The sequence below is a fragment of the Ammospiza caudacuta genome, chromosome 6, assembly GCF_027887145.1.
Source record: "Ammospiza caudacuta isolate bAmmCau1 chromosome 6, bAmmCau1.pri, whole genome shotgun sequence".
Classification (NCBI taxonomy): domain Eukaryota; kingdom Metazoa; phylum Chordata; class Aves; order Passeriformes; family Passerellidae; genus Ammospiza; species Ammospiza caudacuta.
The window spans coordinates 49,453,098-49,475,561 of record NC_080598.1 but is presented as its reverse complement, the minus strand read 5'-3'; the positions used below and the strand labels follow the sequence as shown (position 1 = coordinate 49,475,561).

The 22,464-nt window shown below is 35.7% G+C and overlaps 1 protein-coding gene across 2 annotated transcripts in view; it reads left to right on the top strand.

Annotated features, from left to right (window-relative positions):
* The window catches only part of RPS6KA5 (ribosomal protein S6 kinase A5), a 66,740-nt gene extending 50,122 nt beyond the window's left edge, over positions 1-16,618 (top strand). For both annotated transcript variants that reach the window (XM_058807980.1, XM_058807981.1), the window contains 8 exons: positions 901-1,026; positions 1,779-1,912; positions 4,997-5,090; positions 7,337-7,507; positions 10,859-11,050; positions 11,659-11,818; positions 12,812-12,975; positions 13,937-16,618. In XM_058807980.1, coding sequence (XP_058663963.1) covers positions 901-1,026; positions 1,779-1,912; positions 4,997-5,090; positions 7,337-7,507; positions 10,859-11,050; positions 11,659-11,818; positions 12,812-12,975; positions 13,937-14,176 — 1,281 coding nt within the window. In that variant the 3' untranslated portion in view covers positions 14,177-16,618. The remainder of the gene's footprint in view (positions 1-900; positions 1,027-1,778; positions 1,913-4,996; positions 5,091-7,336; positions 7,508-10,858; positions 11,051-11,658; positions 11,819-12,811; positions 12,976-13,936) is intronic.
* The last annotated feature ends 5,846 nt before the right edge of the window (positions 16,619-22,464 follow it).

The window sequence follows — 22,464 nt, the reverse complement described above, 5'->3', positions numbered from 1 at the left end:
GCAATTTAGTTCACCCATTTCCACATTATATGCTAGTTGAAGTAATCCTTTGGAAAGTGGGAGCTGAAATTCCACGTTTTGTAGGAGCGCTGTAGTTACTCAGCTGATGTTTCCAGATGAGTACAAAGCTTTCCTTACCGTTCCTTCTGTGCTATTAAAGAATGATCCCTTCTTGACTACACAGTCTGGGTGTCAAATGGGCAGAAACAGCTCATGTGCAACCAACTTGGTACCAAAACTGCAGAGGTGAACAGCAGTTTGGATTGCCTTCTTTCCCCTTGTTGCGCTTTGTTGTTTTTTTATTGTCTGTTTTTGAGCAGCTTAATCCTCAGGGTAGAGAAATGTAGTGTCATATTTTGGATCTTGTTAGATTCACAGTGACTGTAGCAAGCAGATTATTTGTGTCTTAATAACATCTGATTCACCCTGCAGTGGTGGTCACAGCTGTTATTATGATACTCAAACTGGGCACATCATTGCCCACACACATTGATATAAATTTTATCCATTTAAAATTGTTCGATGCTTACATCACAATACAAACTATTTCATGCCTTTTCATGCCTTAACTTTAAGGTGTCATGGGAGGCCCAAGCCTTTATCACTATTGTAAAGCAATTGTAGCTGAGCCAGATTAACATTAATTAGAATTCTTGTAGTATTATTGTTCTGTCTCTAACTGTGGAGGATCATATAACTAATTCCAGGAAGATGCCTATTCATATTGAACAGAGTAACCTATTCATATTGAACAGAGTAAGTCACAATTTCTCTATTATGGTACAAAAATTCTGATTTATTGAAAAATTCTTCTGAATCTTCTGTTGTTTCATATGTATTATAGTAGTTTATGTGCAACAGTATCAAGCTGTACCCTTCTCTGATGTTTTAATTTCATAGGGATATTCTTTCGTTGCACCATCTATTTTGTTTAAACGCAATGCAGCTACAGTAGATCCCTTCCAGTTTTATGTGGGGGATGAGAGACCTGGAATGACAACTATTGCCAGAAGTGCTATGTTGAAGGTAATAATATCAAGACTTAAATTAATTTGGTTAAATTAAAACTGTGTGTAACTTCCCAAGCAGCAATCATAAGCTAGGCTATGGATTACAAAATAGTCATCATTCATTTATTAACTCTGTAATGTCTCCTCAGTTGATTCAATCACATCTTCCTGATGATCCATCACATCTTGCATGTGATACTATTAAGAAATGGTTGAAGTTTAATCTGAAAAATGAGATGATTGTCTAGTTTTCCAGAAGTATAGTAGTAATAATAATAATAATATTAATAATAATAATGACTCCTGATAGTTCTTATTCAGCCAAACACTGTAGATATTTCTGAAGCTACTTTATTATATAATAATTCCATCTATGTTATATTTACCCAAAAGACCATATAGTTGTGTGAACCCTTTTAGGAGCACATGCTATTGTGATGTCCTCAAATGAGTACATAGTTTTGTGGGTAAATGTATGTATGACCACCTTTGATCCTGTTTGTCTGAATATTTTGTATCTTCAGTTGTTATAGTAGTAATGATTTATTTAGTGATTGTTTGTTTAACGTAACATAAGCTTTACTCTTTGATTGTTAGAATAATGTATATGCATTTTATTCAGTAAAATTTGATTATATTTTAATAAAAAGAGAGCTCTTTTGCAGTTTTAAATATAGATGAAAAATTCTCATGAAATTTTACTCTTTGTCTTTGACTGTGTATACTAAAAGTATTCTGCAAAACTAAATACAGACAGTTTCCTAACAGGACTCTCCATTTTATCTTCATTATGAACTGGATCTGAAAGAGAAACCATTGGGAGAAGGAAGTTTTTCCATTTGTCGAAAATGCTTACACAAGAAAACTAGCCAAGAGTATGCAGTAAAAATAATTAGCAAAAGGTATAAATATTCTATAAGACAATAAAAATATTTTCTTTGCTTACTGTCGCCCATCGAGTACAATAATGTTCACTACATTTTTGAAAGTGGAAAAGTAGCTTTAAAATTATTTCCTGTTCTATGAATCTACAGAAACTTATTGTAACCTTTTGACCTTTAAAAGATTCTGAGAGTCTTTTGAAATATAATGTTATTCTAGTTGGGACGCAAGAAGAAACCTAGAGAGTACTTTTGTGATTCCTAGTTATATTCCATCATTATTTCCCCTAATTTTGCTCCTAACAAATAAAGGTATGAGGTTCTTTTATCTTGACACTTAGGTGAACTGAATGTAGGCTTAAGCTAGGTCCCTCTCTTTAGCAGCCCAACTGATTGCCTAGGATACTGCTTTTAGGAATAGTCTGCAGTGTGGGTTGCCTCAGATCTAAGTGTGCGTGTATGTGTATAAAATGGAATTAGACTATGGAATTGTAAGTTGTATCTTGTTTCCTGGATGTTCTGAAGAGAACACCACAATGGAAGCAGCTGACTAGCTTTGTACACGGGTGCCATCTGGTTCTCTTCCAGAATGGATTTCTCTGAGTTTCTGCTCAGAGAAGAATAAAGATAAGGGATTCTTTGAGTAGCAGATGGATTTTTGCCTTCATTTTGCAGAGTTCATTAGTAAGTACATCCCTAGTGTGTTGCAGAATGCTGGCAGGAGAGTAGAAATGTTCTGTTGTCAGAGTGATAGTTCAGTGATCTCTTGCCCAAGACATTTGACTGTACCTCTGTTTTTCCAGACTCTAGAAGAAGCTGTCTGCCAGACCAAAGTGTCTGTCATTTCATCATATACTTTTTGAATAGGACATGTTCAAGAACAAGAAGCTGAAGTGTAGGTGTCTGAGTTAGTTTTCTGGAGTCTGCTGAATTAATGGAAGCCTGCCTAAAACTGTCTTGCACTAGAAGTGGGATTCAGTAACTTAAACATAGACATCTACATAGGGCCATTTTAGCATCTGTTGGTGTCTTCTCTGTCCTCTGGTTCCCATCAGTCTTGTGACTGCTACCTTTTTGTAGATGTCTTCATGGCTGATGTCATCTTCCAGGCTCTTCTTCCTATGCTTAGGCCACTGAATCCTACTCTAGGTATGTATGTTACAGTGAACTAGTTCACCCTATAAGATGGATTCATGGGAATTTCACTCACTATAATGAGACCCTAAGTGGTGTGTGGTAGACACCTACATTGGGTATTTTAGTGTGGAGATCTCTTCCATGTGTCTACACTCAGAAGTTTTTTCTGTGGTACCAGCAGAGCTGTAGGTTAGTGCTCCCATCTCATTTTGACATAATGTGCATTTTGTTTCTGGATTACTGAGCAGACCAGTATTGACTTTACCCCTGGAACTTACGTTCTAGAAATTATGTCCCTGAATTATATTACTCATGATGGGTTTTTTTGCTCTTTTTCCTTCATCTTGGTGACTCAGGCTAAATGAAGCTAAAATCGCTATATACAGAGATTTATGAAATTTTTTTTAGGATTGCAGGGTGTGAGCAGACTCAGCATGTTTGTACAGTATTTAGAGTTAGCAGTAAACCCACACTCTGAACAGTTGGCCAAAACCCAACTCGAATTAGAATCTGTAAGTAATATTGCTCTGAGGATCATGCCACTAAATCTTACTAAAAGGAAAAGTATAATAAATTTATAGGAACTTCTTTACCTTAAAGTCAGTCTTTCACTCCTACCGGGCAAACGTGCCCAAAAAGGGAATCTTACATCTAGGGAAACCTTTTCATGATACTTGAGGTGAAAGCTCAGATGAACAGTTCCTCTGCCTTTTTAATAGTGCTGGACCTGCCCCAGCCGACATTTTTAGGTTTCTCTGTATATCTGACCACTGAAACAAAGTAAACTTGCTTGAGTTACTGTTTCAGAGTATCCCATTTGTTTCTCTCAAGATTGCTTACAATCTGAGATGGTAACTATTTACAGAGGGCAAATATTCAGAAAAGTCCGCATACAAATTTCAAAGATTTGTGCTCATGATGCTGAACCTTTTTCATCTGTTTCCAAGATCTGCTTCCTTCTGATAGTAGTTTAGGGGGAAAGACTGTGAGCCAGGTTTTTTAATTCCTTAAAGGAATAGAAGTCACTTTCAGTTAAAAAATTTCAGCAGCAGAGATGCAGGTGGAACAGCTTAGTTTACTTGTTGATTATATGAAGCCTAGAGAAATACAGAATTTTCTTGCACAGAATTCTCACTGCAGTTCTCATTCTAATTAGGAAAAAAAAGCATCCAGAAATAAAGAAAATATGTGGTGAAAGATTCTCTCTGTATCTGTTGCCTGTAATGCCATTCTCTAGATCATTACAGGATTTGCCTTTCTCAGAGAGAGTTTTGGCAGAAATTTTCAGGTATTATTTGCCAAAAGTAAATCAGTATATTTAACCAGTAGAAAAAAATGTTCTGCTCTGTCCATTCATGTAGTTTTTATAACACTCACCATTTTCACTTTTTATGGCTATAGATTTCAGTACTTGAAAGGGAATTTATGCAATGAGTTTTCTCTGGAAATAGTCTCTTCTCTTCCATTTCAGATTTTTACAATGCTCTGTTTAGGGGTTTTTTTGAATAACACATTTCATATATAGATGATGTTACTCTTTTTCTAGTAAAGTTCATAGTTTCTATATCATTTTGGAAGTACTTGTCCCCATTAAGAATGGAAAAAAGCTTGGGCCAAGTTAAAGGTGAACTAACAAATATTGGTAGTAAAAGAGGTGAAGTCAAATTGCTCTGGACTAAGGGCATGGTTTGTTTTAGATTGAAACTATTCTGTATCACATCAGCTTTTGCTGTAGGAAGTTGCAGTTGCATTAAAAACATTGTTTGAATTGGGTGTGGGTTTTTTAATGGACTAAATTGCAGGATTATGAGGAGAGGTTTTTCTCCACTTAATTTTAATATGCATTTAATTGTATTCAAGTGGTTGTAATAGTAAAAAAATATGAATTGCAATCAGTTAAAAAATAACACTTGGAATGTGCAATTTGCTCAGTAAAATTGGTACAAGATGACTGCTCAATTTTTCCAGAATGGAAGCCAACACTCAGAGAGAAATAACAGCTCTGAGGCTCTGCGAGGGACATCCGAATGTAGTGAAGTTACATGAAGTTTTTCATGACCAGGTATTTTGAAGAAACTGTAATCAACACCTTCCAAACGTACTGCCATATGTTTTCCAAGAGCTTTTTGGACTTAAGCATTCTGTAACTGTTGAGGCAACTTTTTTCCTAGGGCTTTTTTCTAGTCAGTATCGAAAACGAAGCAGAAATTGTGCATTCTAACAATGTTGCAGTTACTCTAGCAAATCAGAACAGTATGCGAAAAAATTAGAGGCTTGAATTCTGTTCATTGTTCTGTTTTGTCCTTGTTTGCCATCATATAATGTGTTCATGGCCCAATTTCTGTATCTATGATACTGAAATGTGTTATCACCTTTCCCCCAGAATCATTATAAATCTTACAACAGTATTTGTGAATTAATTTAGAAATGTTGTATATGAAGATTATATATCTAGTATCTTTTCCTATACATTAGCAACTTAATGGAGATAATCAAATAACTTGCCAGATTACCAAATGCAAAAGTAGAGCTTCTATTTGAAAATCCATTAAGATCAGTTTACTTAGATACCTTAACTGTCTTTTTCCTTTAATGGAATACAGACTCTACAGCATGGAATAAACAATAATTTGATTTGAATTGGAAGCTGGCCCTGGTTTGAGCTAGGGTTTTGGACCAGATGTCCTGTACAGCTCCCTTCCAACCTAGACTACTCTGTTGTTCTGTGTTGATCAATAGATTTTGTAGTGGAACAAGTGGTCTCTTACCTCTCCACATATCCCACTCTGTCTCCCTCCTGCTATTTGTACTGGGACCAGCAGAGAGCTCATGTAGAGCACCTCAGAATTTACTGAGAGGATACAGTGTCTGTACTGTAATTTTTAATGACCCTTTTTTTTACATATATGCACAGTATGAGTGTACATGTGTAGAACAGGACATTTCTTTCAGTTTCCTTTGAGTAAAATGAATATGCTAAATCTAAAAAAATGGTTCTCCAGACTGCTGTGCCACTGAATAGGCTGCTCTCGACCAACTAACCCACTGTATTTTTAGTTACTTTTGGTAGTTCCCAGGTGTTACCTTTCCAGATTACTTGTGCACAATATTCTGAAGACCAAAACTGGAAGAAATTTTCTAGTTTTGACCTTTCTGCAGTTTGTCTTAATAAAAAGAAGTTCCAGTTTTTAACCTGCTCTGATATCAGTCTGTTCAAATTCCATATTAGTATTCCAACCATATAATATTGGGCTGCAGTCTGTTGGTGAGCCAGAAGTTTTTTATGAGTTTTTCTGAAGTTTTTCTAGTGAAAAAAGTATTTTTATCCTTTTTAACTTCCCTGTCAGATATTCCCAAGGCATAAAGAAAATTTGCAGGAGAGGAGATCATTCAAGCACTACTGTGTACCTTGGTTGTTCTAAGAAGTGTTACTGTTTTCTGTCCACATAGCTCTGCTTCTGTTCTTTGGTATACAAAGTGTGCACCTTCTTGACTATTGCTTTGAATTCCATTTTTTGGCCACTTCCCAGAACTTTTTTGCTGTGCTTGCAAATACGACTTTTGTTACTATCATTCGGGGGGGAAAGGGCTAGAAGCCATGGCATGCCCACATCCATTGCCTTTTGAGAATGCTGACTTTACTTCCTTGTTCTGAGAAGTCTGCTGTTTGTTCAATGGCAAGATATTTGAATTGCAGTTGAGTGTGTGCCAATGTTGTCTAAGCCCCTGCTTATTTATTGCCTTCTAAAAACTCATTGCTTTTTTAATTTAAAAAATGCTCTTTAAATTTTGGGAAGATATCTATTGTAATTCTAATGATGGAGTACTTTTGGCTACTACTCTGTAGGGGATAAAATCACAAGTTCTAGATATTTTTTTTTTCAGAGCTTAAGTTTCAGGGTGCTTTTAAAGGATTTTGTAACATTTAAGTCCTTAGGCATTTTAATAGATACATATCCTTATATCAGAACATGCTTAAGCAGCAAAAGTTTCACTTTTTCCAGCTTTACTTGTTAAACTAAGTAAAGCTTTTTCATCTCCCTACAGACGTGTACATTTAGCTGATGGCATTGCATTTTTGTTAATAAATATGGGTGCACATGGGAACACATTCTTCAGTCTCAACAAGACTGATGGGAAAAATGCCATCTGAGATTTGGTGCTTTTTTTTTTTGGTCTTCCAAATTACTACAAGCAGCAGTTCTAGTTCTTCAAACATTGAGAACCTGTCAGAATGGCACCTAACTCCTGAGTGAATGTTGGTTTGGAATGTTAAATTTCTAACCTGCTGTATTTTTACTGTTTCAGCTTCACACATTCCTGGTAATGGAATTGCTGAAGGGAGGAGAATTGCTTGAACGTATTCAGAAGAAGAAACATTTCAGTGAGACGGAAGCCAGTCACATTATGCGCAGGCTTGTTTCAGCAGTGAGCCATATGCATGATGTGGGAGTAGTCCACAGAGATCTGAAACCTGAGGTATAGTGACTTGTGTGTGTATATATATATCTATGTATATGTATAGGTTTAGAAAATAAGTTATTAAATGTCTGGAAGGTGATGTATCTCTGTTTCTCCAGCCTTTGTTACAGAGTTTTCTAATTCTGCGTTTTTAATTAGATGTTTTACTTAACAAACTCTGTACTTTTACTTAACAAATTCTGTAGATATTTTTCTGTTCATAGGTAAAATTAACTGTAAGCAATCTCTACTCTTGTTCAGACTTGTTCAACTTTGTCTATATAGGGACATTTTTCACTAGCATGTATTTATTGTGTGAAACAGTTCATAAGCAGAGCTAGGTTGCTTGGATATTTTGCCTGTACATTTCCATCTGTTGTTTGATCATAATTTCCTTAGTAGGGCTTCTTTTCCACTTAAGTACAAAATGAGCACTAAGAGAGATTGTGATGTGAGTTCAGTAGTTTCCCAAAAGAAAAAATTTATTAATATCTATTTTTCAGTAACTGTTTTCTGATATTTTTGTTGTGCAGCAGCATCATGGCTTCTAGACCATTCAGTTTACTATTATAAGATTGACCACTGACTTTGTTCTGTTTCCTGGAGCCAATTTTTTCTTGGGTGCTTTTGACAGCAATGGGTTGGGATCTATGTTTTCTCAGCCTGAAAATAGTGTAGATTAATGTTGGTTCATCCAGTAAGTATGTTAATTGTAGGGTGATGACAGCCATCACACCCCAGGAAGTAGCTGTTCCTTTTGTAGCTGGAGTTAAAAAATAATCCACCATTCCTACTGAACACACTTTCTGTGATATGAAAGGCTTGGTATTTTATAATAATTCCAATTCAACTGGCAAAGAAGTCTTCTAGGTGTTGCTAGTTGTTTATGAAAGCCAATCCAAAGTGTATGAGTTTAAAAGAAGCTCTGTCCTGGGCTCCTGTTGTAAGTAAACCATTAAAGTGGGACTATTTTGAAATTCTGAGTTGGAAAAATCATTAGAGAAACTTTTTCCAAGAGCCACATCACCAGGGTAAGAAAACCATTTTTGAAACAAGTAATAATTAAAAGGATGAAACCAACCCCACTTTCTCTCTTCTATTCTTATCATCTTAGTCTTACTTCCACTTTGAATATAAGGCACAGTGAAGCAAAGCTTCAGCTGTAAGGTAAATTAGGCAGTCTTCAATTCTACATTATGTTCAAGAACAGAAGTCTGGGAAGTCAAGTAATGAAGGGTTAGCAAACAGCTTGCAGAATCCATTGCCTCCACAAAGTTGGACTTAAGCTGCTTGTCTCCTTCCTGCCTGTGTTGAAAGTTACTATTTTAGGTTCTGACATGAACTTAGTATGGGATATGCAAGTTTCCCAGTATAGATATGGTTAGTGCATTTCTCTGTAAAAAGATATATAGGAAATTCTTCTTCCTTTTCTAAAAAGTCCAGTCAGATTTTTTTGCTGCTCAGCTTTGCAATCTAATGTGCTACTGATAATTTTTTTTTTTTAAATATGGCTGGTTAAATGTAACTAAGAGTGAGACTTTGAATTTCATGGACTGGAAGACTTCTGTTTATCAGTACTAATTAGATCACATATGTTGGTCTACAAAACAGAGGAAAAGTACTGGGTAGAAAATAGAGAATTCATAGGAATAAAGAGTTTGTGTAGCATATGTGACCATATTTGGAGCTTCTCAGTAGAGAATTTGAGGACTGTTTCTGTGATCATTGATCTGTGAACTGAGTTCTAAAGGTATTACAACAAAATATAAGAAATGTGTGAGGATGTTGTTTATATATCCTGAAATAAATGTGAAATATAGCTGTAAATATTTGGGGGATGGGAGAGTTCTGAAACACACTTTATTTGCCTCATTAACAGAAATACCTGAACCCAGTGTAGGATACTTGGACTGTACTATTCTTTCCATGCATAACCAATTTAATTTTTATCATAAGAAAGGTCTTTTTAAACCAATGTTATTAATTCTTTATTTACTTGTAGACTATATAACATCACCAGAAAAAAGGGTATTATATTAATCACTTATCCTTGTATGAATATTTTTGCTGAAATTAGGCTCTCTGTAGATCCATTTAGACAACAATTAAAAACTGACTTCTCTGAATGGGCATTGAACTCTATCAGCAGTACAGAAAGCAAAAATACTAAAATACTGTTTTGTAGCAGCTATTTTCTTTTGTCCATAATGAATGGTCTCAGGTTCTCCTTATTGATCTGCTGGCAGTCTAGCAATCATTTTTACCCTTGTTAATGAGTTTGAAATTAATTACTTTGTGTGTCTCATTCACCTTTTGTATTACAAGGTTAGATAAGACTATAGGATTTCTAATATTGAGATTTTTTTCTAGCATTCATAAATTGAGTAATAAGGCAGTAGCAAAATGATGGTCTTCTCTCAGAAGATGAAGGGAAGAGTAAAATTAGCTTATGATTCATCTTGGCCTCAGTTTTTCTGTGACTTGGCTTCCCTCTTGTATCTTTCTTGGCAAATACAAATACTCAGGGCAGAAAAAGGAAGCAGATTGCCTTATATTTTCCAAACTGATAACAGCTTGTCTGTCCTCAAGTCCAAAGTGCCACATTCCAGTGTGTAAAGCTGGAATTCTCAGGGACTGCTGTACTAATGTCTCTGCCTTGGTGTAAGGAGTAGGTTTGTGGTGGGACTGTTACCTTCAGTGCTTGAATGCTGACAGTCCCAGATTTCTGTCAGAACACATATCCATCCATACTGGCTTTGCCACCCCTGCCAGACAACTCTCAGTGAAACCTCTGAGCTGTTGGTGCACTTCTTAATACCACTTCATACCAAGGTGCAGCTTTTTATCACCATCCTCCTCTTTCAAATTACTCTGGTGCATTGTTGTCCTCATGGCAATGCTGTGGTACCACTTGAGTACCAAAAACTGTTCAGTCACAAGACAGAAGGAGCAGTGGGAATCCCCCACACAAGAAAGCTGTTGTTCACAACATGCCAAAAGGAAGTGGAAGCTTAAGAAAATTTGCTTTTGTCTGAGGAAAAAGGCAATTCTCCCATCTCCAAATGCGTTGATGTCTTGGGGTTTTTTTCTTGTCAAAGTTCCCAGAATTCTCTTCTCTGCTGTTCTGTGCCACGTATCCATTTTCATTAGTAATCTCAGAACTGCCCTGACTTGCAGATATGCGGGGGCAGGTAAACACATTTCTTACAATCCAGAGTATTGTTATTTCTGTTTTTCTCTTCACTCAGTGTCTCACAGTTCACCTTTCCTCTAGATAATGGAAAATTTTCTGAAGTGATAGATGTAGCAAAATAATTTTAACTAGTTTTGTACCCAGTGCTAATATTGATTTTTGTCTTTGCTTTTCAGAATTTACTATTTACAGATGAAACTGATAATTCAGAAATAAAAATAATTGATTTTGGTTTTGCTCGTTTAAAACCACCTGATAATCAGCCTCTTAAGACTCCGTGTTTTACCCTTCATTATGCGGCCCCAGAGCTCTTGAATCACAATGGTTATGATGAGTCTTGTGATCTGTGGAGTTTGGGGGTCATTTTGGTAAGTGATTGAGTTTTTTAACTGTAATTTTATTGCATGTAGTTCTTTTTTGTTAAAATGCAAGGGACTTGAGATGATTTCATACATAAATTGGTACATGCTGAATTCAAGGGAGGTGAAAGTACTACTGCACAAATAATATGTTCAAAAGACAGGTCTTTTCCAGGAGCAGATTTTTTTTAGCAAGTAGGAAATAAAATTTAGCATTTTTGGGAATGGAAAAATTACTTGATACAGTCAGCTTCTCAAAAAGATATATGCTTCTTAGGGGATTTTACAGGCATCCATATAATCTTCTGGCACTTTCAATTCAGAGAAGGAATCAACCTGTATTCTGATTTACAGAAAATTAGTTTCATTTGATGTAAATGGGGTAGAAATATATTTTGTTCATGGCCTCCTGGAATAGATGAATGTTTTTTCTAACAAGGACTCCAGAGAAAGTCTTTTATATTTAAATATTTAAATATTCGATAGCCTTAAAGTTATGTTTAGGCCAAGTTTTATTGTGTAGCATTGGTGATGCAAACAACAGCCCTTGATATTTAACAGCAGAGTTGCCTATAAATACCCCGTGTTTCCTAAGGCTGCTTTTGTTCTTGTGGCAGTACACGATGCTGTCAGGGCAGGTACCATTTCAGTCTCAAGACAGAAGTTTAACATGTACCAGTGCATTGGAAATTATGAAGAAAATAAAAAAAGGAGAATTTTCCTTTGAAGGAGAGGCTTGGAAAAATGTTTCTGAAGAGGCTAAAGAGCTAATTCGAGGTATGTAGTTACAAGTATTTAAGGTACGTGATGTTTTTATTTAAAAAGTAGAATTTGGAGGACCAAATTCTACAATATCTGGATGCTCCAAAGTGTCTCACCTGACAGAGCAATATGCACAGCTTGAGCTGTGTACTGACCTCTGATACAAGCATTGACTGGCCATGGACACATCAGTATGTATTACAAATTGCTTGTACACCTAGCAGAGTTTTCTAATGTGGTAATGCTGATAAGGTTAGTGGGGTTACAAGGAACTGAAGAGCTTCAGAAAAAGTGAACTCACTCTTATAACATGTTTAAAAGCAGAGCTTTTTATTATGTTGTTTTTGCTTTTCTAAAAAACCGAAACAACTTATGAGATAGATAAAAGTCTTAAAAGATGAGCTTTTGTAGAGAATGAATTTATTACTATTTCTTTTCTGTTGGCTATTTTTTAATTCCTGTAAAAAGACTGCTTACTGTATTTCTGAGCTACTTCATTGACCATTGCTGTGCTTTGGTTCCCTTAAGCTTTAGAGCATCTAATTATGTTTTCATCATGAGCTAGACACCTACTTAATGCTACTTAGATGGAGTTCTGAATTTCTGTAGAAGCAGACTTGTAAGGAATTTTTCTGCCAAAAATGTAGGGATTTCCAGATTCAGACTTGAGTAAATTATTCAGGGAACCTGAGGTTTACTCTTTTGAACTTTATCCTAGACAGGTTGTAAGTGAAGAAATAATTTGGTAGTTCTGAGTTTCTGTGAAGAGATATGTGAGTTATCAAACAGTTAAATACAATTTTTTGCCTTTATGATTCTTCTGGAAAGGATGATAGTATAACATTGTGTAAGCCTTATCTAGGATAAATATTGGCATACCTAGGATAAATATTGACATTAGTTACTTATCAGAGCAATGCATGAGATTTTATTAAGAAATATTTGCATTTTCTATTGACCAAAGATAAATAGCTGACAGTTTCAAAGAATGTAATGTGTTTCTCTTAGGACTTCTCACAGTGGATCCAAACAAAAGGATTAAAATGTCCAGCCTGAGATACAACGAGTGGCTTCAGGATGGCAGCCAGCTCTCATCTAACCCTCTAATGACACCTGATAACTTAGGCTCTTCAGGAGCTGCAGTGCACACATATGTCAAAGCCACTTTCCATGTAAGTTCTGAGAAATTGTTTGTCATGTGCTATGTTTTGTAATGTGTCATCTGGATTTGTGTGTTTTCTCTTAACAACTATACATATCTCTCCTTATAATTCAGTATATCCTTATAGCTTGATTTTTTTTTTTCCTCAATAACATTTCCTCATAACATCTCTGATGGAGTACACAAAAATAGGAATGATGAAGCAAGCATAAATTTCTTGGAGGCATTTATTTCCATGAGGAATTGGACATTGAGTGCTGTTCTGGAAACAGCAATTAAAAGTATTCTATGTCTTAGAGAAATCTATTAAAAGGTCTTCAAACTTTTATTTAAATAAAACCAAAATTTTATATTTAACCTAAGTAACGGTTTGACATTTGCCCTTAGGGTTACTAAATTGAAGTAGAATTTCTGGAATTTATGTAGTTCATGCTTTTTATATTATGGGTGCATGTTTAGTGGACTTGCTTGTCTACTATTGTATATTTATTAAAATCATTTGAACTGCAACTGTATTTTACAAACATGTTGTTGATTCTCATGATACCCTCTACAGAGAATAAATCAAAATTGAGCAGATCTATGCTGAAATGCTTGTGGATGCTTTTTAGGAAGGAGAGAAGAACAAAGTAATTGTTTCTTAGAGAGATCCTGACAAGCAACATGATTTGGGCTGAAAGAAAAATTGTAATTTAGCAGTCCTCTCTGAAAATGTAGTGTTAAATAGGTTAAGGCTAAGTAAAAAATACTTCTAAACTAAAAAGAGCAAGGAGAGGAAGATGCCAATCAATAATGTTATGTTTTGGCTCTTATGTACCTGTAAAGGCTGGTAAAGTCATTGTTACAGCTACAATAGGAATTAGTCAAAAAATTACATTTTATCTTGTGATGTACCGTGGACCATTCACAGTAAGTGATAAAATGTGTTAAATATCTTGAAAAACTTAGAATTGCCTTTTATTTTGAAACAGGCCTTTAACAAGTACAAAAGGGAAGGATTTTGTCTCCAAAATGTGGACAAGGCACCTCTTGCAAAAAGAAGGAAAATGAAAAAAACAAGTACAAGCACAGAGACACGTAGCAGCTCCAGTGAAAGTTCCCATTCTTCTTCCTCTCATTCTCATGGTAAAACTACCCCCACAAAGACATTGCAGCCCACAAACCCTACAGACAGCAATAACCCAGAAACCATCTTCCAGTTCTCCGACTGAGCAGCAGAATGTCCCATCTCGAGGAGTTAAATGGTTACAGACTTAGCAGTACCTGTATTGTCTTCTCCTGCCCTTCCTCCTGTGGCTTACAGGCTGCCACAGGAAGACTTCTGTTGCTTTAGAAATGTATTTTAGTCCTACCTTTTTAGCTCTGTATTTCCATACATTTCCTTCTAGCGTTGTATGGTATCACTGGATATAGTGTAATACTGTTATACAGCCAACATTGTATTCTCTGAGGGCTACGTTACTGGTGTGCAGCCGAGCTCCAGGTAAGTAGCTGTGCTGCTCATGGTACTGCTTGGAAGAAGACTGTTCCTCAGTGTCACAATCTTCCTCCCAGTTCCTTCCCTACTGCTCAAAGAAAGGAAAGCTCTGTAACATCTGTAGAACTTCGGGATCTTCTGCTCCTACCCAGCTCTGTGAAGAATATTGTAGAATTTGATTCTTCATGCATGTAAACAATCATTGGTACAATGCGCCAAAGCAGTATAGTACTCTAAAGCCTTTAAATTTATGGTTATGATCTGTCCCATTTATTTGAATTTTAAGATCAAAATGAAGCACTATGGAACTCCTGCTTTGTTTAAAAAATATCTTGTTCTAAACAACTGAGAATAGAAGTCTTAGATTTTTTTTTTAATTTATTTATTTTTTTAAACACTTCTAGGGTAAAAGATATCTGATAAGGTGATATGTCTGTTACTGTGATACAATAAAATAACTTTTATTTTTTGAAGTTATTAGCTTCTAAAAGATTTTAAAGATTCTAAAATGTAGATCTATAAGAGAAAATTAAATTTCATATTTGATTCTTTGGAAAATGGCCACGTGTTAAAATACCTATTTCAAGATTTAATTATAATTTATATTTTCTTTTTATAATTACACAATAATTTAAAAATACTAAGATTTTTTAAAGATGAGAAAACTCCAGTTTCAGCATTTGTTATTATAGGGTCCATAAAAATGCATACCAAGTTATTTGAATTTTGCATTGTGCAAATATGGCAGTCTAACAGTGACTGTAAAATATTAGAATATATATGTTTTATTTTTTTTGCACTTTATAACATCCAAAGGAGATGTTTTGGAATAAAGTGCACTCAGATCTCTCTTCCTACAAGGTGCTGAGCACTGTTTTATGGGCTGAATGACTTGAAATCCACCATATTTGATGGTTGTGGTCATAGTGAAGGAGAATTCTGTACTTTGCAGGAGTGAATCCCTGTATATTACCCACTGTTTTCATTCCTTACTGTAAAATGCAAAGCTCTTTCTATCTTGCTTTACATTGTATATAACAAATAGTAGACCTGGGCACCTTGTGTAGTGTAGATGTTAACAACTTATGCACTGGGAATACTAAAGGGAAATTATATTGAACACTGTGCTTCACGACTTGTTCACTGTGGTGTTCTACAGTGAAGTATTTCCTACTGTGATAGTATAGTATGTACATAACTGTTTGGAATCATAAATGTGACTTAGAGAAACATCAGCATAAACTTTTAAATCAGTATATTTTATAAATTTGTGGAGAGCTCTTTTATAGCTTGTATTCTCAATGACTAGGGGTAACTTAAGTGCTAAAAATGACTCCAGTTTTGCAAATACTTACATGTGTAAGTTTCCACTGAAGTCAGAGAGGCTCCTTGTCATATGCCTAAATTTGTGTGATGGAAGACTAATTGACTAGAGGATTTTGTTAACAGCTGTCTCTATCCTAAAGTAACCTTAATCCAAACCCTATGCAAAAAAAAAAAAAAAAGGTTATAAAAACTTGTTTATATCAGTGATTTTATTTATAGAATTATATCATATATCAGTATTGACAAATACAATAAATCCATGTTTACAGGGATTGTGTGTATCAAAACATGGCTTTGAAGCCCAACATGTTTGTTCTGTGTTTCTTTAGTATTAATAATGGCATTCTGAGGTTTTGGAATTGCTCATGTGAAATAGTTTACTACTTTCTTGATGTGAATGTCAACAGTAATTGTAGCATTAATTTCAGGTTGATGTGAATATTGAGATTTGCACTGTTTATGTAGAAGTAGTATATTTAAAGAGCAGTCTATGTGCTAATAACACAACCAATTTTAAGTGGCCTATGTTAAAGTATTGAAAAATAATTGTCAGTGTAATATATTCAGGTTTGCTTTCTGAATGCTCTCTTTGGAAGTAATCTCAATAGTGAACATAGCTCATTTGTAAAAGAATACTTTTTCTCTCCCAAATAAACTTGCTGTAAATACAACAAACAATCCACCATTCATACTCGTTACGCAGACAGTATAAGTGAATTGGGAGATTGGAGAACAGGTTGCTTATCAAGTTTGCACTTTGAGGAGTTCGTGGAACTTGTCTTCAGGATGAGGACAACAAAAAGCAATTTCAGTCTGATTTCATTTAAGTGTAATAAACTGTTGGATACCAGGTGGATTTGGAATATTGTGACCCAGCTGAAAGAACTTAAACGTTAGGAACACGGGATATTAGGAAATGTTGTTTCCCTGTTGGAAAATTTAAACTGTTTCTTGACAAACTGATGAAACAACAAGAATGTTTGCACAAGATACTAAATGCTAGAGATAATGGCTGTCTTGTCAGTCTTTCTTTCTGCACAGGTTTTGAGAGACTGTTGTGAGACAAAAAGTTATTAGAATACATCAGTTGTATCAAAGACAACTTTTATAGCTGAATATTTCTGTGTCCTCTTTGTGCTCTCACGGTAGTTGTTTAATAAAAATTGAAACCCAGGGTATTTCTTTTGGGCAGGGTTAAGTACATTTAGGTGTCACCTTGTATTTGAACCAGTTGCTCAGGGTAGCTGAAATGTTTGACTGCCTGCTGCCTCCAGTTGACAGAGCTCTCGAGGAAGTGGATTTGACACTTCTGAACTGTCTGAATTTTTAGATTAGCATTACATAAACAACTGCTGATGTACATACACATTGATACATTGAAACTTGAGTTGCAAACTAGGCAGCTCAAGATTAGGTTTACTTCTTGTTCTAATGTCCCTGCAGGAGAGTATTTACTCTTGGCAGAACCATGTTTTAATCTGTTGACCAGCCTGGAACTCAAGGTCATATAAAGACCCGTGGGCCATGTTTTTCTTACTCAGACCACTGTTTCAAATTTAAAGTGTACAAGTTAATCTTCATTAGTACTACAAATACTTTATATTGTCTTGGTGAAGAGATGCTACACTGCGAATTATGTGTATACTCAGATTAAGTTTTCTTCACAGTGCTGCTATGCCTCAATCAGCTTTAATGTCTGGTAATGAATCTGTCTGCTGTCAGACATACAATGATGTCAGTGATGTTGTAGGCAGATTTGTGTGAAAAGTCAAATTTCTTATGAGTAGAGATTTCAGTTAGTGTGGGTTTTAATCTAATCTTCAAAGTACTCCGTATCTGGTAAAGCCATTTCTTTGTAATACTTTTAGAAACATGAATACTAGTATAGCAGGTAATTCTGCTAAAGGATTTAGAGAAGTACAAAGAAGAGTACATAACTTACAGTTCCTCTGGTTTAGTGAAATTTCTAGACTTTGAGGAAAAGAATCGGTGTATTTGGCATATGCATTGTTTCCTGCTATTAAAAAACCCCTATTAAGTACTTCATTAAACAGCTGGGGGCAAGGGGGATCATGTACTGCATCACAGAATGGATTGAGGCTTCAAATTGGCTCTGCTGATGGAGGTATTTTCTCAGCCGTTTTCCGTGGCTACTTTTCTGAACAAAATAACAATTCCTACACAGCTGTATCCCTTCTCAGTCATCTGAGAACAGAATAATTCTCAGCAGAAAATGTGTTCATTGGTTATAATGAAATGTTGCACAAGCATTTTATCATCTGTGCATGTGTTGTCTGCATGCATGTATATACATGCTGTATTGCATGTCTAGATCTCAATTTAAAGTAATACGCCTTGATTAAGAGAGCTTGTATTTTAAAAATGGGTTCTGGGCTCACACAGATTTGGAGGACCAGATAAGGCTGCCACAGAAGAGGAAGAAGGTTGTAGGAAGTCAGAGGTGAGAAGCTTCTGGGCAGATATTTTCAGGGGTAGTTTTTCCCCTGGCTACCTCCATGTGCATGTATTATTCACTGGCAATGAATTGCAAGCTTTCTTGCCAGTTATCCAACATAAACATATTTCCTACCTCTGCAGGTCCCTGAGTATATGTGTGTGTGTAGCTTTATAACATTTATTTCATCATATTGAATTTATTTATTATGTCTCAGGTATCATTCCAGGTGTTTTTACTAAATTAATAGCCTTTATTTCTTCCCCCATAAGGTGACAGTCTTTTTCAAAATACTGTTTTTACATGGCAAAACATGCTATTGCCTTCCTTCAGTTGAGATAGTTGACTGAATATTCTGGATTGAGAGATCAGAATATAACATGGGTATTTCAGCTGTAAAGGGATAAAAGTGCTTTGATCTTTGTTTGCTAGTGAGAAACACTTCTCAGTTTGGTCCTTTAAGCCCACAAGGCACTGGATTCTCTAAAAGTAGAAGAAATTTGGAGCTGTTCACTAGCTTTCATCTGCCATCACACATTTTTTGTATCACATATTAAATAGATTCTGAATCTTCAGAACACCTGTGTACAAAAGAAAACTCAGACTGATTCCTGTAGTCTGCAGTAGAAAAAATGAAGTTATGCTTTCAATTACACAGACTAACTGAAACAGTCTCTTGTTTGTTGTACCCAGAAACTGCATAATGGAGAAATGCAAGAGACCTGCAGTAATGTAAATTTCAAGAAAACATGTATTTTGACAACCTTCATGTTCTGTGTGACAGAAATGGAAGACAGCAACTGGCTGGCAAACATTTTTAAATGTTTAAGCAGAGATGTTATGGGCTGGTCTGACTAATACTTTATTCAGTGGTAGAAAGGAATCCATATTATTCACATGTAAAATTGCTTTTAAAAATTGGCAACCAATCTAACAGTATTCACAAGAATCATGCAGAAGTCTGCTAACTTCCTTTGAAATGCCAATAATAAAGGAAAGAAAAACAGAACTCTTCTTTAATTGCTTCAGGAACTGCCAAAAACCCTAACAGATGAAGCTGCAAATTGATTGCAAACTTCTTACAGCTTTCTTAATACAAAGATATTTGTCAACAAATCCAGCATCAAATCTTGAAATTGGTCTCATTTATGTTCACCTGATTTTCCCTAGTTGTTTTTTTATTTTGTTAAATGTGTAGTTGTCTTAGTATGATTATGACCAAAAGTCTATTTGCTTAAGCAGGAGAAAAAAAAAAAAAGGATTTAGGATTAGGCCTTGTGAATAACCAAGATAAATCTGCTTGGAAAGGTAACCATTTCAAAATATGCATATATATTAATGGTATTTGCTGATAAAACTATGTCTAGCCAAGTACATTTTATCTAAGTTATGGGTGGGATTTTGTGTGACATTCAGCTATGCTACAAAAGCTTTCAAGTTTAAAGTCTTTGGAGTTTAGGAAAGTAAGAAGAACGGGGAAAATTTAAAGATGATGCTGCAGAGAGGGGACAATGCTTGAAGTTTGTCCCCGAGTTACTCGAGGTGACTGCTTACAGAGGTATCATTGTATGGTCTGCAGAAACTCAATAGTTCATTCATATGCTTCTTTTCCTATAAAATTAATATACAGTGGAGAAGAAAAATTCACAAAAACAGCAGATACCTCAAAGCTTTTCTCAGATGTCTCCTTAATGAGTTCTCATCCTTTAAGCAGATAACTCTGCTAACCTTAGCAGTTACTTGTGTTGAAGCTACAGATGCTTGAGAGAACAGGATCCCACTCTCTGGCTCACTGTAGAGGGATGCTACAAATCAGAGCTCAAGGTGCTGTGTCCCTGCTGCTTTTAAGTTCAAGTGTTCATACAATTCTGCTTAGTATGTATCACCATGTCAGCCCCATTGGTATGCAGCTGGGGCTGGTCAGTTCCATTTTTTAGTGCTGTCAAATTAAAGGAAGACTTGAGATCTACTTCAGGACCAAAGTGAGAACAGGCTTTGAATCTTAACATGCATCTGGATTACAAAAATTAATTAAAGTTTGGCATTGGCTTTCAATTTTGATAGTCTTAAGATGCTTCTGCAGCAAATGTGGATGCTTACAGATATCTTTACAGTATTGATCTCTTTCACCTGCAGAGAAAGAAACCTGCAAAATTGTTTCTTGCCAGATAAAAACTTTTGCTGGAGTCCTAGTAGAAGAAATCATCCCTAATTTCTACCTTTACCTTTGAAGCTATAAAGGCAAAAAATGAATTGGTGACAGATTCTGACAGCTGGTTATAAAGGAGCAGGCTGTGTTAATTTGCAGTGAGAGGAACAGGGTGTTCTATTTCATGTGTCAGTGTGGGCAGGGAGTGGGGAGAGGGAAAGAAATGGGAAGGAGGGAATGCTGAGTGCTTTGCCTCGCTGTATTTACAGGACATTCTGGTTGCACACCATTGCTTTTGAAGGACCAATGATTTCTATATTCAGTTAAAATCTTTTTGAATAAAGAAAACCCACACAGATTAACCTGACAACTTTTCTTCTTGGAAACAGTGCTGTTTTCAAGTGGCAAATACAGCATTGTGGACATTGATTCCTTATTTCCTTAATGCCAGTTATCAACAGATTACAGTGGAATTTTCTTTCTGACAAATACACACCTCTCTCAGTTCTTTGTTATGTCAACATGCAGAACCTTGTGATAGAATTTTATAAAAAAGCAGAGAAAATTTTATAAAAAAGAGAATTAATTGAATTGGGAGTTTTTTTGCCCAACATTCAGAAAATAAATGAGGATTCTTGGAGTCCAGAGGATTATTCTGAATGTGTTGGGAAAAGTACTAGAAGAAAGGATAATTTTGTGAGTAAAGTGGTGAAGAAAATACAGGAAAGCTGTGCCCCAGAAGACTGCTCTGGACTTGTGGAACACTAGTGGAACCAGATGTCAGGTGAATGCTCCTGTCTGTAGAGCTGTTAAAGCCTAACCATGCTTATTTGAAGGATGATAAGCCCAGCCTGTTGGCCAGTCCTGTCAGAGCCCAGGATTTGTGCCATGACCTGTTCAAAGGCATATGATGAGCCCCAGGGGAGGCATTCTTTGTTTAAGACTATTTTGTACTAATTCTGGATCTGCTGATTTTTTAAAGACTTCTCTCCAGTTATTAACATAATTGAAACATCTAATTTAAATGCAGGATTTTTCATTCTTTCCAAACAGAACAAAAATAGTTGCTGAGCACTCCGTTGTCACCAGTGTTTTTCTTGCCTCTGGATATAATGAACCGATGATGTTGTTGAGATTATTCATTGTCATAGTATTCATACTAATCAATATTTTCTGTCAATGTTTTAAGGTACCTACAGGTTTAGAAATTTTCCGAAGTTGAATGTAGCTTTCGACTCCCTCTGGTGGTCTGGCAATGGAGCTGGCAAATAGTTTCTCTATCACTGACTGCAAACGTTTGAATGCAGCATGACAATTTATTTTATTTTTACCCTTAAAATAGTCCCTTAAAATAGGAATAGTCAAAAATGATACATGGCTGGGTTTCTGTTTTGAAAAGTAGAGGCCTAATAACATGCAAAATCGTTGTATCTTTCTAAAAACATATAATTACTATTTTTAAAAAATCCATAATACTATTCTGGATGCTGTTTTCGTAAGTCAAAAGAATAGGAAAATGTCTTTGCCTCTGAGGTTCAATTTACTTAGGAAGATTTTCTTTTATGAGTTTAAGCTAGAGATTAAACTACAATCTGGATCACATCTAGAATTGAGCTGAACACTGTGTCTGTAAGTTTTGTTATTGTGCAAGGACAGTGCAGGGTCCCTCTTCATCTATTTCCCTACAAGCAGTGTTGGACACCAGTTTGAAATAGAGCAGGAAAGAGGCTTACCATGAGAGTAGCACAATGAAAGACTCATTATTAGACCCTGACCTGGCTTTTCCCTGAACTTAAAAGTAGCCAAAGCACTTATGTAAAATCCTTAGATCTTTGAACAAGACTGAAATGTTTTACACTGGCTCAATAAAAATGAGAAACAGCAAGCTATGGCATTTTTCTTCCTGTTTTCTCCCTGTTTCTTACTACATGGTAATATAGGATAGCAAATTTACTGGCACCATACCATTGTAAAAATACAGTTGTGGAGCAAGTTGCAATTCAGATATAAATACGTTTATTCAGCCTCCGAAAAACAGTGGAGTGTGGGTTTTTTTAAATTCTGGGAGATGACTCTTTTTTTTTTTTTGGTG